At 37.6% G+C, this 16,876-nt stretch overlaps 1 protein-coding gene across 2 annotated transcripts; it reads left to right on the forward strand.

The window, feature by feature from the left end:
* Positions 1 to 9: 9 nt before the first annotated feature.
* fgf13b (fibroblast growth factor 13b) lies at positions 10 to 16,167 on the forward strand. Of its 2 annotated transcripts, XM_079860947.1 has the most exons (7): positions 10 to 331; positions 550 to 692; positions 4,088 to 4,255; positions 9,629 to 9,739; positions 9,836 to 9,939; positions 11,098 to 11,296; positions 14,656 to 16,167. In XM_079860947.1, the coding sequence occupies exons 2-7, from the start codon at positions 641 to 643 to the stop codon at positions 14,790 to 14,792; spliced, it is 771 nt and encodes a 256-aa protein (XP_079717073.1). In that variant the 5' UTR covers positions 10 to 331; positions 550 to 640; the 3' UTR covers positions 14,793 to 16,167. The 2 variants fall into 2 exon arrangements, with proteins under 2 accessions (XP_079717073.1, XP_079717072.1); XM_079860946.1 differs by lacking the exon at positions 4,088 to 4,255 and having other exon boundaries at positions 14,656 to 16,166.
* Positions 16,168 to 16,876: the final 709 nt, after the last annotated feature.

Genomic DNA, 16,876 nt, shown 5'->3' on the forward strand with positions numbered 1-16,876 from the left:
TAACTGAAGGTCGACGTCATGCGTCACGTGGTGAAGTTTGGGACTGGGCTTCACAACGCGACCTCAATAGTTGCGTAGCGAGGGTGATACACCGCCATGTGGTCTGATTAATGATGTGTCAAAGCACATCATGAGCGCACGAATTGTAATCTTGCAGACTGCAAACTGAACGACTCTAAAACAGCTTGGGAAGTGGCCTTTCACGTCTTAATTTTATCTGAAGACTGTTGTGACAGTTTTTCCACGCCTAGCTTTTGCTGCCTTGTCTTTTGTCATAAGGAACAAAGCGTTATGCACACCTGCCAGAAAAAATAATAAGGACCAGCAAACGGTAAGGATTCAGCAACATTACAATGCACTAAATTGTTCATTAAATAGGCTTACATTAAATTAATGTAATTATCTGATGAGTGTGATTGTAAAAACATACAGAATTGATTTATTATGGATAACGTATAGTATTCTTGGATTGAAAATAAATGAAAAACATAATTAAAAAGATATTATACAATGGGAAATCGTTATGAACTGAGCTCTGGTTCCTTTAAGGAGGGGTTGGCCACTGTTTAATAGAAGAGCCAGTTTTAAATGATCGGACCGATTTGGTATCATCTGGAATTCTTCATCAAAACTGGGATCTATGAGCGGGAAAGCATTACTAAAGACGAAAGAAGATAAGGATGCAAACAAGGGTAAGACATCGCATTATTTTACTTAAGCCTTTTTTCCTCTCCATGTATTGACATAAATTTGGTTGTTTATAATTACGCGGAAAAGGCGCACGTTGGAAGCCATTGATAGTTCTGGTTATGCAGACGGTTACAATTAATGGGCCGCTGTCAAGCATATTGCACTGAAAATCATTAAAAATTGATTCCCTCGTCGCTATAGCCTATCTATTAGGCATCTACAAAGAGAGTAACTTAACATTAAATTATAAAAAATATGTTAGCGATTAAGCTTAAGGATATGCATAACCAACAAGTGTGATGTTTATTTTGCGATTATATTTGCGGTGATGCGGTCACTTTAAATCTACTTTAACAGCTGAGCGCGCGCGCTTCACGAGAAGCAAAAATAGCTTTCCAGTCTTCTCACGGTTTGCCTTTTAAAACAACAAACGCTTTTATTAAAAAGCGTTCTTTTGATAAAACCCGTTGATAGCAAGAAAACAATTATATATGTATTTATTTATTTTTCTTGAGCGTGAAATACTATCCGCGCTTCAGTTCACGGATGTAGGCTGGGTACCTATTGCCATGGAGACAAAGAGGCGCAGAGGCTGCCTCATAAAAAATACATAACAAGCTGTATAAAGCAGATGTATTCTGTTTTTAGTGTCTACAGTGGTTCTTTCACTGGACATACATTGCATAACATTTTATATAAGGTCAACAAGCATTAAAGTGCATGCCTGATTTTTTTTTTTTTTTGCTTAAATATGTGTGTTGTGTGGTTGGCTCATAAGTAATAAAGCTTCACAAACCCCTGAGAGGGAGCTGTAAATGCCAGTGCCGAGGATTATGTTTGATTAAACTGTTATGAAAAACTCATTAAAGTTTATTAAGTCATGGAAAAGCGAGGACCAATCTACACATCTACACTGAGACCATGTTAAATGAGGGGTCATTAAAAGACACTGCTTTTAATTATATTTAACCTCTTAAGTGTCACCGGCCCACCGGTGGGCCCAAAATCATTACATATTTAAAACGGTAATATCCTATAATAAACATAAACTAATATTGACAAACTATATATCATTTGAAAGCTTACAAACTCTAGTTTTCATATTTGGTGAATGATTTTCAAAATAAATTAGAGAGGAGCTGTAATTTATTAATTTGCAACAAGAATATTTTCATATTCCTAAGGCGTGTTCAGACCTTTATTTTGAAATAGCAATGAACATGAAAAATCATGAAAGAATGGTTGAAACCTCAGTTTGTTTTCATGCCAAGAGTTCAAAAATGTATCATCCATTAAATTATTTTAGAAAAAAAGATATTAAAATATTTTTAATAACACATATGGAAATGGAGGCGCCCTTATATGGGCAGTAATGGAGTCTGGTTGTCACCTAGTGAAAATGTTTGGTACTGCGCCCAAACAAAATCTCACTGAAAGCTCATTTTTTGAGATATCAACCTAAAATTTGAAACACAACTTATTCAGATTTTTGGCTTTGATTTTCTAGCAGTTTTAGAGTCGGCCAGGTTTTAAAAATATATATTTTATATAAAATATGAATAATTAATTTTTTTACATTGTACATTTTCATAAACTCAAACTTTTATAACTTTTTTTTTGTTTCACTTTCTTAATTTATTTCACTTCAACAAAAATCTGCAAAATGTCTTCTTTAAAACAATACCAATTTTACGTCTATACTCCAAAGCATTCTTTAATTACAACCATTTAAAGTCGAAATGTGCATTTTCATGTATATTTTAAAAAAGGGGGGTGACACTTAAAGGGTTAATAGACATTTGGGAATTCAGCCTAAATGAGAGATTAATCTTGTGTTGAGTTTTAATTGAACACACCGTTCATTTAGAACACCTTCATTAATTCTGGTCACTGTATGTCACCACTTGCGTCCATGTTTTTAGTTTTACTTCAAAGATACATTTTTACACTTAACAATAACGTTCCATTTATGAGCATTAGTTAGAAAAATACTAATACTATACTACACCCAGTTTCACAGACAAGGCTTAGACTAAAACGCATGTTTGAGCTGTTTTAACTGAAAGCAACTTGCACTGACGTATCTTAAAATATGTCAGTGTAATTGTTTTGTCTCAAGATGCTCACCAGTAAGGTTTTTTTTTCTAAGGCACGTTTATAAAAGCTACTTAAATGTCTTAATTGAACTAAGGACTAATCCTGGCTTAATCTAAGCCCTGTCTGTGAAACCAGGCCCTGAAGCAAACTTAATGTTAATTTTATCATATACTAATATATTACGAAAATCAAAAGTTGTATTCATTAATATTATTATTATTTTATTATTATTATTAATGGACCTGAGCATATATGAACAAATAATGAACATTTGTATTGTCATTATTAATGTTATCAAATTTTAATAAATACGGTAACAAATGGATTGCTCATTTTTAGTTAATGTTAGTCAATCCATTAACTAATGTTACCGATACATCATATGGTGTGTTAAAACTAACGACATTGATTTTCTATGTTGAAGCCTCAGTGATTTACACTTTGTAACCTCATAAAAGTGTCAGTGACAAGAATTCATCATACGTGATCTACTATGTATAAATGCTCCATCCCACATGTGTAAACAAATAATAATAAAAACATAACATTTTTCTAAAATGTAATTACAGGTAGGCTATATGTGACCCTGAATCACAAAACAGTCATAAGTCGCACGGGTATATTTGTGGCAATAGCCAACAATACACTGTATGGGTCAAAATTATCGATTTTAATTGCCAAAGATCATAAGGATATTAAGTAAAGATCATGTTCCATGAAGACATTTAGCAAATATATAAAACATTTATTTTTGTGAGCGAATGCAGCAAAATCGCGAACTGAATGGACAACTTTAAAGGCGATTTTCTCAATGTTCAGATTTTTTTGTACCCTCAGATTCCAGATTTACTAATAGTTGTATCTCAGCCAAATATTGTCATATCCTAACAAACCATACATCAATGGAAATATTATTTATTCAGCTTTCAGATGATGTATAAATCTCTATTTCAAAAAAGTGAGAAAAATAGACCATTTGAAAAATATCTCTTTTTTAGATAGCCTAATACTGTGATTTGTTCAACTAATTTGTTTGTATATTTGTCATTATTGAAAACACTACAGTTTAAGTTAATAATAGTTTAAGAAGTAGTGAGAAAGATATAGTGTGGTTATCACTAAATCCAAGGCTTTACCACCAGATGTCAGTATCATCTTTCCAAATGATTTGGTCTCTTTCGGCCTCCCTCTGTGTGTTGTACGTGCACTGTTGCATGCGTCAGTACAGTGTAAATATGATTTCTATATTTTGTCCTACCAGAATTTTTCCTAATACTTGTTGTTCTGTCACTTGTTGAAGTATACACAGTTCAAGATGGCAAGGAGTACATTCTGTTGCGGGCGGAGTCAACTCAGTCTCTTGCAGTAGATCAGAAAGAAAACTCACCCTTTCATAGTAAATGTCAAGAGCTCTTTTGCTGTCCATTCTGGAAAATCTTCGCTTTAAAGAAAAAAGAAAACGATGAAGGTTTGTCGAGATGAGAGGTTTATCGGTTCTGCCTGCCTAGCACCTTCAATGTTAATTTCACGAAAAATAACCACAGACTATAGCCTTAACATTGTTTTTATTATCAAATCCCTCCAACATACACCGTAACCCACCGGAAATAGCATGCGTTGTAAACGTTGAACATCGCAACGCATGCTATTATTTCAGTGCACGATGTACCAGTGCTGTTATGAATTTGAATGAACTGTTGTTCTTTCGGTTGGACGTTTCTGTCTCTGAATAGTAAGGGAATGTTTTCACGTCTAGGCCAGCACAAGTTCTTGTTACTCCTGCATGTATACACTGACTGTATTTCAGACCCAGGTCTGATTTATTGTGCACTTCAGGAACGCTTGGATGTGATGATGAGCCTAATGTTCTCTCTCAGCCCAGTTCACAATGTTTTAGCGCCATCTTGTGGTGTATTTTAACATCAGCTTCATCGGGGTGGGGTTGTTTTCGCCTTCTCGTCTGAAATGTGGCTGAAAATATAAGCACATTCAGTCATTAAAAAAATAACCCAAAGAGATCTGTATGCCTTTTTGCCATACAAAGACTACAACTTCGTTTTCTCATCATAACAAGATCTGCTTAAACTATGAGGTTACTAATAGCTCTAATAAATTAGTTTGAGGCTTTATGGTTATGTTATTGCCAGGCTAATTCAATTCAGTTCCTAGATACAGAAACAACTGCAGTATATGTTAACACAGAAAATATAGAATGTAGATAAAAAGTGCTCCAGCTCAGGGTCCCTTAACTGTAAAGACATCAAGAATAGATAGAAGTCACTATCACCAGAGATTTGATGTGCATGAGTAATATAGAGACTGCATAAACATAATAGGATTACATAAAACACTTGTGTATGACAGGGACTTTGATATGATCTTAAACTCACATTAGATTAGTTGCATTAGATGAGCGGGAAAATATGCTTGGATGTGTCACATGTTGGCCCAACACACAACAGGAAGGAAAGCCAGACTAATTCGATTCCCCTTGTTTGAGAAAAAAAATCTGTTTCCTCATTACCCTGATATCTCATTAGTCTCTCTCTCATTCTCTCTCTCAGAACATGTTGGTTCGCTCTGCTGTTCTGGACTATTCCTAAACTGCATGGTTTTCAGAGCTTGTAAGCCAGACAGATCTCTGCACTTTTATTTATCAAGAATAATATTTAGAAGTTCTGCTTTGTTTCCAAATGGGTTTTTATTCATTGGCCTGTTACTTTTCATGACGCTGCCTTGGAATCAATATACTGCAATCTGTTATTGACTATAAGATGAATATATAGAGCATATAGGCCTACATTTAAGTAAGTCCTCAGGTTTGTGATTAGGATTCATTCACAAAGGTTTGAGGGTGTTTGCTCGCTCTACCCTCTTCTCTCCTCCTCTTCTTGCTGTGAATGACCCTGAAGAGAATATTAGAGTTGGCATTATCTCCAGTGCATCTGATGAATCATTGATAAGGCGCCCTAAACACATAGTGGTCTGTGTAATAGGCGATAATGATCTGCTATGATCGCCGGGCTGTGCTCTTTTAATGGACAGAATACTCATGAGAATTAGTTGAAAGTTCGCAACGCCCTTTTTCTTGCTTTGAACACTGTGAAGAAGTGCGAAAGAATAAAAGTCATCTCTGGATGCCTCTGAGAGTAGGATGGCATTTCCCTTGAGAAGATCTGTATCAGGTACACTTTTAGATATCTGAAGATATCCAGTCAGGGGGCTTTCTTTGAAAGGAGTTTGACAAATGAATGAGATATACATTTATGTGCATGGTGTGTTTGAGTGGTTGAATGGGTTTATTTGCTTGGCGTGGGTCTTCAGTGCTGTCCGTGGTGCTGAAATTCACCAGTTCAACTGAACATCAACTTAAGTGGCTCGGAAGAGCTTTCGGGTTGTTTCATCAAAGGAGGATTGATTTTTTAAAAACAAAACGTTTTGAAAACTCGCATATTCGCTCTGGAAAAGAATGTATTTTTCTGCTGTTCTTCAATGTAGTTGGCACCATCCATCCTTATACACTGTAAAAATGTTTTGTTAGGTAATTTAAAAATGTGTTTGATGGGGTAACATCATCTTCAGTGAAAAATATTATATAACCTATTATTTAACCTTATTTAACTTTACCTTATACAGTAAGAGTATTTTATGTAATATTATATATATATGTGTAAGATAAGTTGCTGAGTTTTTGATGTTTTATAAGTACAAAGTATGAATTTCCTTTAGTTAAATTTATATTTAAAAAGAAAAAAAAACATACATTTAGTTATATTAGTGAAATTGTTTTTTATGAATAAAAATAATCTCATTAATGAGGAAAGATACATTCCCAGAATTCCCCGTTCGAACAATCTTTTGTTTATTATTTAAAAAATAGTTTTACTGCATTATTTTAATGACATAGGCTGTCGCACTGATGGTGTATGTTATTATTAGTTGCTGCAGAGGCCAATTTTTATTAATTTTAAGTCGTTATGCGGCCTTATAAGTGTATTTTGCAGTAACAAACATATTGGAATACCACAAATTAGTTGATAAATTAACATTAAAATGAGATTAAATGAGATATGTAGTTACGAAACGTAACTTGTCATTGTAATGCTTCATTGAAATAATTGTATTTTACGGTAAAGTTCTAGCAACCACAGTTTTTTTTTGTAAACTCTTTAAAATAAAGGTTCCAAAAGTGGGTTTTCGCAGCAATGCCATAACCGTTTTTGGTTCCCCAAATTAAACTTTCAGTGAGCAGTTCTTAAAAGAACAATTGTTTTTCTGACTGTAAAAAACATTTTAATAATCTAAATAACTTTTTTTCCTTATAAAGAACCTTTTTCTTTTTTGCAATGGAAAGGTTCCACGGCTGTTTAAGGTTCTTTATGAAACCATCAGTGCCAATAAAGAACCTTTATTTTTAAGAGTGTATAATTATACAGAACAAAACAAAAAAAATGGTATAAATAAAACCTATTATTGAGTTGGATTAAATGTGGCACAAAGGCCACTCCTCATTTCAGGAGGCTCTAATGTTGCCTGTTTATACACGGCGGCTTGTTGAAGACCACAGTCACGTCTCTGGGGCCGTGCTGAAGCCGTGCTGCTGCAGGAGAACGAGCCGCTGCTGCTGCTGCTGCTGCTGCAATACAACCCACTGTCGAAAAGAGAGCAGTCTGAAATCTCTGCAATATTGGATATGGATATGTTTCTTTCATGGATCATATTCCTGACACCAGAGTTTAGATGCCGTTTCCTACGCCTTTGAATTTCTATATTTTGGGCGGTCTTTGGGGAACGGGGACGGGGAATCTGTTGAGTACCTATGCAGATCTCCACTGCTGAAAACGAGAGCGCATCTGCAGGGGAAGACGATTAATCTACTCAACTTCAATTAAAGGCTGCATTATTGAAAGGCGGGGACCTCTTGCTGACAATTTTCTAGCACAATCCCCCACCCACCTCCTCGTTCTCACATAAAGACACTATTTAATTATTTCCTCAGACGCGGTGTGTTAACAGGTGCCCGTTTTTCAGAATCAGCGCATGGCTTAGTAAAGCTTTGGATCATGGCACAATGGCACGCGTTTCTCTCTCAAACAAACGCGCAACAAAAAGGCAACATTTTCTAGAAGACAGCTTTTTTCCCCGGAGAGAAGAAGAGGAGCTGCCGTCCGGGATCTGCTGCACCATGGCAGGGCACAACAGCCGACGCTGAATGAAGCGGCTGTGCAGGCTTCAAACCAAGTGATTTGTCAATGAAAAAAAATGCTCTTTCTTCCGAAATGACCATTACGCAGTCCGTCATGGAGTATTGATTTTTCTTCCTCAGTGACAATGTTCTGAGCACACAGGACTTTAATATACACAACATATGGTCATTTTTAATCTGGGACGCGTCGCTACAACAAAACGCCAAACTGGCTACAGCCGCAGCGATCGCCAGCTCCCTCATTCGGCAGAAGAGGCAAGCGAGGGAGCGGGAGAAAGCCAATGCCAACCGATGCGCCAGCAGCCCCAACAAGAGCATAGGGAACTGCGAGAAGCCCAGCAGGCTCAACTTATTCTCACGCGTCAAACTCTTCGGCTCAAAGAAACGCAAGAGAAGACGGCCAGGTCTGATGTTATGTGTGTTCTTTTTTATCAGACTTTACCCATGTCCATCAATCATCCTCATCATCCTCATCATAATTAATACACTGCTCTAAATTGAACTCCTTTACTGTACTAAGATCCGCTGCGCAGAGTAACAAGACAAATATTTCACAGTCCACTGCTTTTGAACACTGGCTTCTCTCTGAGCTAGAGCTGATGTTGCAATATCACCAGGTCACACTGCTCTTCACTTCTTCTACACTATATCATGCAGTCTGAATCAGAGATCTGTGGCACTCTTTGGGTTATGCTGACTTTCATTTGATGGATTGCTATTGCCGATATTGAACATTTGTTGTTAATATGCTGTTGATATGATCACTGGCCTTTTACTATATTCAGTGTTTTATACTTTTTATTCAGCAATAAATAATAAATGATCTTGTTTATGAATTAATATAGTGGGTTTTTGGTTGGTAGGTTGGGGTTTTTGTTGGGTCACAGAAAATGTGCTTCATGAGGTAACATGCAAATTAACTAAAAATAAACCTTTTATTTTAAAAATGATATACTCTGTTGAGATGTTAATGCTCAAAGCATTGAAAATACAACCACTTTCAGGAGAAATCAGTACAAAACTAAATTAGAAATGCAATTTATTGTTAGTAACATAAATAACGTAATATGAATGAACTTACTTGACTACTATTGGTTTAAGTGTCAGATCAATTAGAAATATGTCTTAAAGGTAACTGGTTAGGTGGGGAAATGGGAATTACTATAATTAATTGTCTAGAAAATTGTTTGTGACTAAAATTAATTATTTTACAGCATCATCAAATATCAATAGCACAGAATCGGTAAACATTAATGTGATTTGTGCTCTCGTTGCTCTTTTTTTTTTGTTGCATTTTCTCTTGTATACAATGAGGAAATAAAGTTTTGTGACTCATACATTAGCTAGAATCAGAATATTACAGAAATGCATGTTATATAAGCCATAGTTATCTATCACCTGAACACTGAGGCATGCTTGGCAAATAATCCCTGGGTCCTGTTGGCACCAGCACTCACTATGTTTTCACAATTCCCATTTTATGGTTTTCCAACAGTAATTTCTTGGCTTTCACGAGCTGTGCCTTTGTGCTGGATGTTCTCCTCTTCTTCTTCTTCTTCTTCTTCTCATATAATGTGCTGTTGCATGTCCTCCCTTTCCCCCCTCCTCCTAATACGTGTTGTATCAATTTTACAGAGCCTCAGCTCAAGGGGATAGTCACCAAGCTCTACAGTCGACAAGGCTTTCATTTACAACTCCAAGCTGATGGGACCATCAATGGTACAAAGGAGGAAGATAATAGCTATGGTCTGTTCACTACACGAAACCTGTTCAAACACGACCGAGCCTACACGCTTCTTTCCCATGGGTTCAATTCTGTTTTATTGTACTGTAACTTCACAGCTATTTTCAACCTCATCCCTGTTGGGCTGCGGGTGGTGGCTATACAGGGCGTTCAGACCAAGCTCTACCTGGCCATGAACAACGAAGGCTACCTGTACACCTCTGTGAGTATGATGATCTCTTCATACTGCATCTTTGTGAGTCCCTCCTACACATTGTGGGCTCTTCTGAGTTCAGGGCAGTAGTAAACATCCCACATTTCGTCTCTGCCGCTCTTATCGGAGTTAAATCTATGTCTTAGACAGCATCATGGATGCCTGAGGATCCGAGCTGTTAACTTAAAGGTTGCAGGTTGGATTCCAGACAGCGGGCGATCGATAGACTGAAGAGATAATGAGATCCAACTCCTGCCCAAACACCATCTGCCTCTCTTATTTATCGCAGCACTGTATCGTGATCATATTCAAAGAAGAGATGATGGCATATTTAGACATTCTTGTTAGCACCTCGCATTCACACAAAGATAATTCACACTTCGTATAATTGCTTTGTATTTGGACTATGAATAGAACGCTCTTGGGAGATGATGCATCATCATACCCAAGGTTTTCTGCCCGATATCTACTCTGCAGTTTTTAAATATGGAGAAATCACTATAATGCTCTAATGGATATTCTGTTTTGCGAGTGCCTCCCTCGCCTCTTTCCTTTGATTAAATGTGCTGTGGCGACATGAATAATTTAGTGCGTGCCAATAAGTGCTTCTGTCAATTCAAAATGGACATTTTGAGCAACATTGCTGGCATTAAAATGCTAAAGATTTGCAGTGGCCAGGTCGGTGTTTTCATTGTGCAGGAACAGTTTACTCTGTACCTTTGCATTTCAACTGTGTGTGGGTTCACATCTGACTGCCCACAGGAATAACTCAAACTCGCACCTATGGTCTTGCCGGTATACACGTATCTCCTTGTTGATTTTGAGTGGTTGTTTTCCAAAGGAGGAATGTATTGATCTGCAGGAATGAGTTTCGGGCCTCAGGAGCTTAATGGTAATCAATCTGAACCACAAGCTGGACGGGGCGGCGTGCTACCATGTTTAGACGACTTATTACAGTTCCAATCAGTGGAATTTACCTCCAGGTTTAAAGACAAATCATGATGAGGTGTTGTGTGGATTTTGATGGAGGCTGGTCTGGACCATCTTCAGCTCAAATTTTTCTTTATCTCCCTCGCACCCTCTCTCTTATGCAAATACTCCTCCACAAACATGTAAGAATAATTCTCTCTGTCTCTATTGTCTTCTCTGCCTGTTTCACTCTCACAGGAGCACTTCACGCCAGAGTGCAAATTTAAAGAGTCAGTGTTTGAGAACTATTACGTGACCTACTCATCAATGATCTATCGGCAGCAGCAGTCGGGCCGAGGCTGGTACCTGGGTCTCAACAAAGAGGGTCAAGTCATGAAGGGCAATCATGTTAAGAAGACCAAGCCGGCTGCACACTTCATCCCCAAACCTCTCAAAGGTTCGTTTAAGTGTCCCCTGCACCGATCGCCAGGCTGATAGCTTTCTAAAAATATCTTCTTTAGATTGAGGATATATTGGCTGATTGTAGCACAAGCATTCAAGTAGATTTTCAGGTCGTATCTGCAGTTATTGCTTTATGAAAAGATGAAAATGCATATGTGTTGGAAGCGCATGCTTGTATTGTACAGAGCTATATGGCATAACCTTGGTGTGCATAAGGGATGTCTGTGCTATTAAACTGGTTAAACCAGTAGAAGCGCTGTAAACATGTTGACAGTTTAACAAACTTTATCTAATTTGCTCAGCAAATTCTGTTTAGGGTGCATGATAGTTACCATATGTTTTATCAGACATTTTATCGGACGCTGACTTAAAGTTCATCTTTAAAAACATCATGGGCTGGATTCATAGACAGGGTTTAGGCTTAGACTATGCCAGGATAAGGCCTTAGTCCAATTAGGACATTTAAGTAGCTTTTATAAATGTGCCTTAGAAAAAAAACATTACTGGTGAGCATCTTTAGACAAAACAATGGCACTGACATATTTTAAGATACGTCAGTGGAAGTTGCTTTCAGTTAAAACAGCTCAAACAGTTTAGTCTGGGACTAAATTTTAGTCTGCATTTTAGTCTGGGACTAGTCTTAAACCTTGATTCAGATAATCCTAATCTTACATAATATTGTGTAATCTTATTGACTGAACATTACAATGTTGTGATCCTTAAATTCTAGGTAGGTTTTAGTTTTTAGTGTTTTATTCTCTTATACAAAATACAATAAAATGTTATTTGCCAAAATAAGAAAATAATTATTGCATTAACTAGAATCTTAATATCAATCCCTAATTCTTAAACATCGCTCTCCCATTGAGCTAATAGAGTAAACAGACCATAAAAGAAGGCATAGTTAAGTATAGGCACAGTGGCACACCTTATTTTACCCCTTGAAGAAATCATTTTTCCTCCCTAAATTAAAGTGGTGCCTTTCTTTCTCAGAACTGGCTAAATCTGAGGGGAAATCAAAACCTGCAGCTGCTTGTGCACAGTCAGAATTGAAGCTAAGATGACTAGACATTAGTCTGCTTGAAATGAGCATGGGTGCTCCATGCAATTGGATTTAAAACAAAGTTATTTTATATTAGGACAATGTTCAGAGCAAAATTATTTTTTTACTGCAATTTTTGTGCTGAATAGGGTACTTACCTGGAACTTGTCAAATGATGATTTTCCGTTCCGACAAACAGACCGGAAGTCATTCATTTCTAATTGAGAGTATAATTTGGGAGCTGAGTAAGTTTCCGATCATATATAGGTATGTGGAATTTTCGGTTCCGTTTTGATCTTGTTGAAATATTTTAACTTTAGCGGCTAGACCGTATATGACCGCCCAATCAGTATTCTAATTCAAATCAAAACTATGAGCACAAATGGGAATTACCAATATTTCTCCACCAAAACGTATTTCTTTAATATGAATAATTATGTCAGAAATAATTGTATTATAATCATAATTATTTACATTGCTAGAAAATCTACTATGTTATTCTTTCAAACATATTGACGGTCAGTTGTTTTGTGTGGATATATACTCATACATTTAGTCATTTTACCATGGTGAATAAGTGGAGGACGCAGGACGGCTACTTCACAGCCAGTTTGAAAGTTCCGTGTGACTGCCAAAAATGCGACAAACTTATGCAAATATCAGAGATGGGGTAGGAAATACTCTGAAAGTGTCCAACTTTACATTGCTGTTCAGCACGGAACGTACAGACTGCAAACAATTGTGAATCAGCAGTTTTTATGTTCTTATAAAGAGGTATATATATTATATATACACTCACCTAAAGGATTATTAGGAACACCTGTTCAATTTCTCATTAATGCAATTATCTAATCAACCAATCACATGGCAGTTGCTTCAATGCATTTAGGGGTGTGGTCCTGGTCAAGACAATCTCCTGAACTCCAAACTGAATGTCAAAATGGGAAAGAAAGGTGATTTAAGCAATTTTGAGCGTGGCATGGTTGTTGGTGCCAGACGGGCCGGTCTGAGTATTTCACAATCTGCTCAGTTACTGGGATTTTCACGCACAACCATTTCTAGGGTTTACAAAGAATGGTGTGAAAAGGGAAAAACATCCAGTATGCGGCAGTCCTGTGGGCGAAAATGCCTTGTTTATGCTAGAGGTCAGAGGAGAATGGGCCGACTGATTCAAGCTGATAGAAGAGCAACTTTGACTGAAATAACCACTCGTTAGAACCGAGGTATGCAGCAAAGCATTTGTGAAGCCACACGCACAACCTTGAGGCGGATGGGCTACAACAGCAGAAGACCCCACCGGGTACCACTCATCTCCACTACAAATAGGAAAAAGAGGCTACAATTTGCACGAGCTCACCAAAATTGGACAGTTGAAGACTGGAAAAATGTTGCCTGGTCTGATGAGTCTCGATTTCTGTTGAGACATTCAGATGGGAGAGTCAGAATTTGGCGTAAACAGAATGAGAACATGGATCCATCATGCCTTGTTACCACTGTGCAGGCTGGTGGTGGTGGTGTAATGGTGTGGGGGATGTTTTCTTGGCACACTTTAGGCCCCTTAGTGCCAATTGGGCATCGTTTAAATGCCACGGCCTACCTGAGCATTGTTTCTGACCATGTCCATCCCTTTATGACCACCATGTACCTATCCTCTGATGGCTACTTCCAGCAGGATAATGCACCATGTCACAAAGCTTGAATCATTTCAAATTGGTTTCTTGAACATGACAATGAGTTCACTGTACTAAAATGGCCCCCACAATCACCAGATCTCAACCCAATAGAGCATCTTTGGGATGTGGTGGACGGGAGCTTCGTGCCCTGGATGTGCATCCCACAAATCTCCATCAACTGCAAGATGCTATCCTATCAATATGGGCCAACATTTCTAAAGAATGCTTTCAGCACCTTGTTGAATCAATGCCACGTAGAATTAAGGCAGTTCTGAAGGCGAAAGGGGGTCAAACACAGTATTAGTATGGTGTTCCTAATAATCCTTTAGGTGAGTGTATATGTGTGTGTGTGTGTGTGTGTGTGTGTGAAGTATGTTCCAAGTCCAACATTTTATGTTATTTGTTGTTTTTCATTTTATTCTTTTCATTATATTCTGTTTTCCAAATATTTCTTCCTCAAATTAAAGGTAAAAGTAAAGGAACCCTTAAGGATTCTGAACCCTTAAATTTCTTGTGATTCCCATCCCTAGTGCTTTGTAGACACTAATAGAAGGTATTGATTTAATAATAAAGAGACAAGCTTGCTAGAACCTGAACATGAGATTCATGAGGCCTGTTACTTGTGTCTCCCCATTATAGTTGCTATGTACAGAGAGCCTTCGCTCCATGAACTGACTGAGTTCTCCCGCTCCGGAAGTGGTACTCCGACCAAGAGCCGCAGCGCCTCGGCCATGCTCAACGGTGGCAAGACTCTGAGCCAGAATGAGTCGACATAACCTGCTGCTGTACAGCTGCTGGACTCTACCATCAACTAAACAGCACAAACGCGTTTACAAGAGTGCGGTGAAACCCTTAGCTGGTCGCTAGCTAGTGTTTCCTGAAATCACTGTGATGAGAACTGAAGTGCAAACCTACATTGTACAATCTTCTGCAGGTCAACCTCCTGAGACAAACAAACCAAGCCATCTTACTGATGTAGGGGTCTGCCTCCATTTGCGGTCGATCCCCGTTTCCGTGTGTAGCATAAAGAGCTGTGGTTCTCCCCCGTGGCGTTGTCGCAGAATCTTCTAGAACACCTACTTTTGTGTTTTGCTCCATTTCTTCTAGGGATGCCAACTCCATAGTGCTGAGTCAACTACAATATGACAATAGCAGCTTGTGCGACCCATTTATCGGTATATAGAGGCAGAAATCCCAAAGGTTTTGGACATATGATACAAGTATTTCAGCTCAGCTTTTTTGAGGCAGCAGTTCATTGTTGTGAGCTTTTTAGACAAGCCGGTTTGCTCCTCTCTTCTCTTTTTCTGTCTTATCAGCTCCCCCCACCCCCCCCCCCCCACACACACACATTGTTATTCTGCAAATTAAACAGATTTAGGGTTCGGTCTGTCTGCACACCAAAGATGCCATTAGTCTCTTTGTATTGAGGTAAGTCAATCTGTGTAATTTCAGCTCCCTCAGACTGCTGGTTGAGAAAACCACTGGAGTGAATGTCATTTAGTTAGAGGAAATGTATTCAGGATAGATAAAAGCTACTTGCTGTGCGTCCCTGCTTTTTTTTTTTTTGTGTCTGTTTATGCCTTCCTTTACTTCCCTTCTAATTTAAGAACCCAGCATCTTGGAGAAGTGTCAAATTAGAAAATGTTTAAATTATTGATTAACATCAACCCGGTAAGATTTCCGTTACGTAAAAACAGGGCAGGCTTTTTTCCACTCCTCTTTTTGCTAAACAAAAATGTAATGAAAACCAAGCAAGAGGAAGCTTCCATTGCTTCAACAGGGCTAAATCAGCATAAGGAAATAACTTGTGTATGAAACTTCATTCCTATAGTTCTTCTTTCTTGTCTTCAGTGGTCAGGCAGTAGCCCCTGGTTATAATTTTGATCAAAATCCTCTTCTGTTATATGTATGTATGTATGTGTGTATGAAGCATATTTAATGCATGGGGGACAATGGACGCTGCATGTTGTGTAGCTATGTATATTAACTACAATATGGAACCATGTGCTCTAATGGATACTGGAGTAAAATACAAATGTATATAAGTACATTTTATCCTGCTACTGCTACGTTTATTATATGTTGTACATTTAAGAAGCTGCACTGAATAAAATGTTTTGTATGTTCAGAGCACTCATGACGTTTCATAATAATAATAATAATTTGTTACATTTATATAGCGCATTACATATGGAAGGGGGGGGGGGGGGGGGATCTCCTCAACCACCACCAATGTGCAGCATCCACCTGGATGATGCGACGGCAGCCATATTGTGCCAGAACGCCCACCACACACCAGCTCTTCTTCAAAACAATATTAACAAAGTAAATATAAGAGTAACTGTATGTTGTGACAACCCTACAACCCTAAAAAGCAAAAAAAATTACATATAAAAATCCTCAGAAATCTTTGAATGAAGCATATTCATACTGAAATGAAATATAAATATGGAAATATGTATTAAATATGTAATATAAAAAAATAAAGAAATACAAATTTAAGTATAAAATAAATATATACAAATTATCTTGGCATACTAAACCTGATATTTGTGTTTATGAGTGTATGTATTAGTATTAAATAAGAATATATATCTTTTTTTTCTCTTAATATTTTGCTTATACCTCGAATGTGACCAATACATCCCATTGCAGACTTGAATAATGTTAAAATGATCAAGGGTGACCTTAGTTTTAAACATATGGTACAAAAAGTGCAATTATAAGACACCTCTCTGAAATACTTGATTCTGATTGGCTAATCACTGCAGATCATAAAGACTGGCTGACTGTATATTATTGTTTGCATTTATAAAAACAATTTAGTTAAAGTAATTTGGCATACTGGGCTGAAGTTAGC

The sequence above is a fragment of the Squalius cephalus genome, assembly GCF_949319135.1.
Source record: "Squalius cephalus genome assembly, chromosome: 24".
In the NCBI taxonomy this organism is placed as follows: domain Eukaryota; kingdom Metazoa; phylum Chordata; class Actinopteri; order Cypriniformes; family Leuciscidae; genus Squalius; species Squalius cephalus.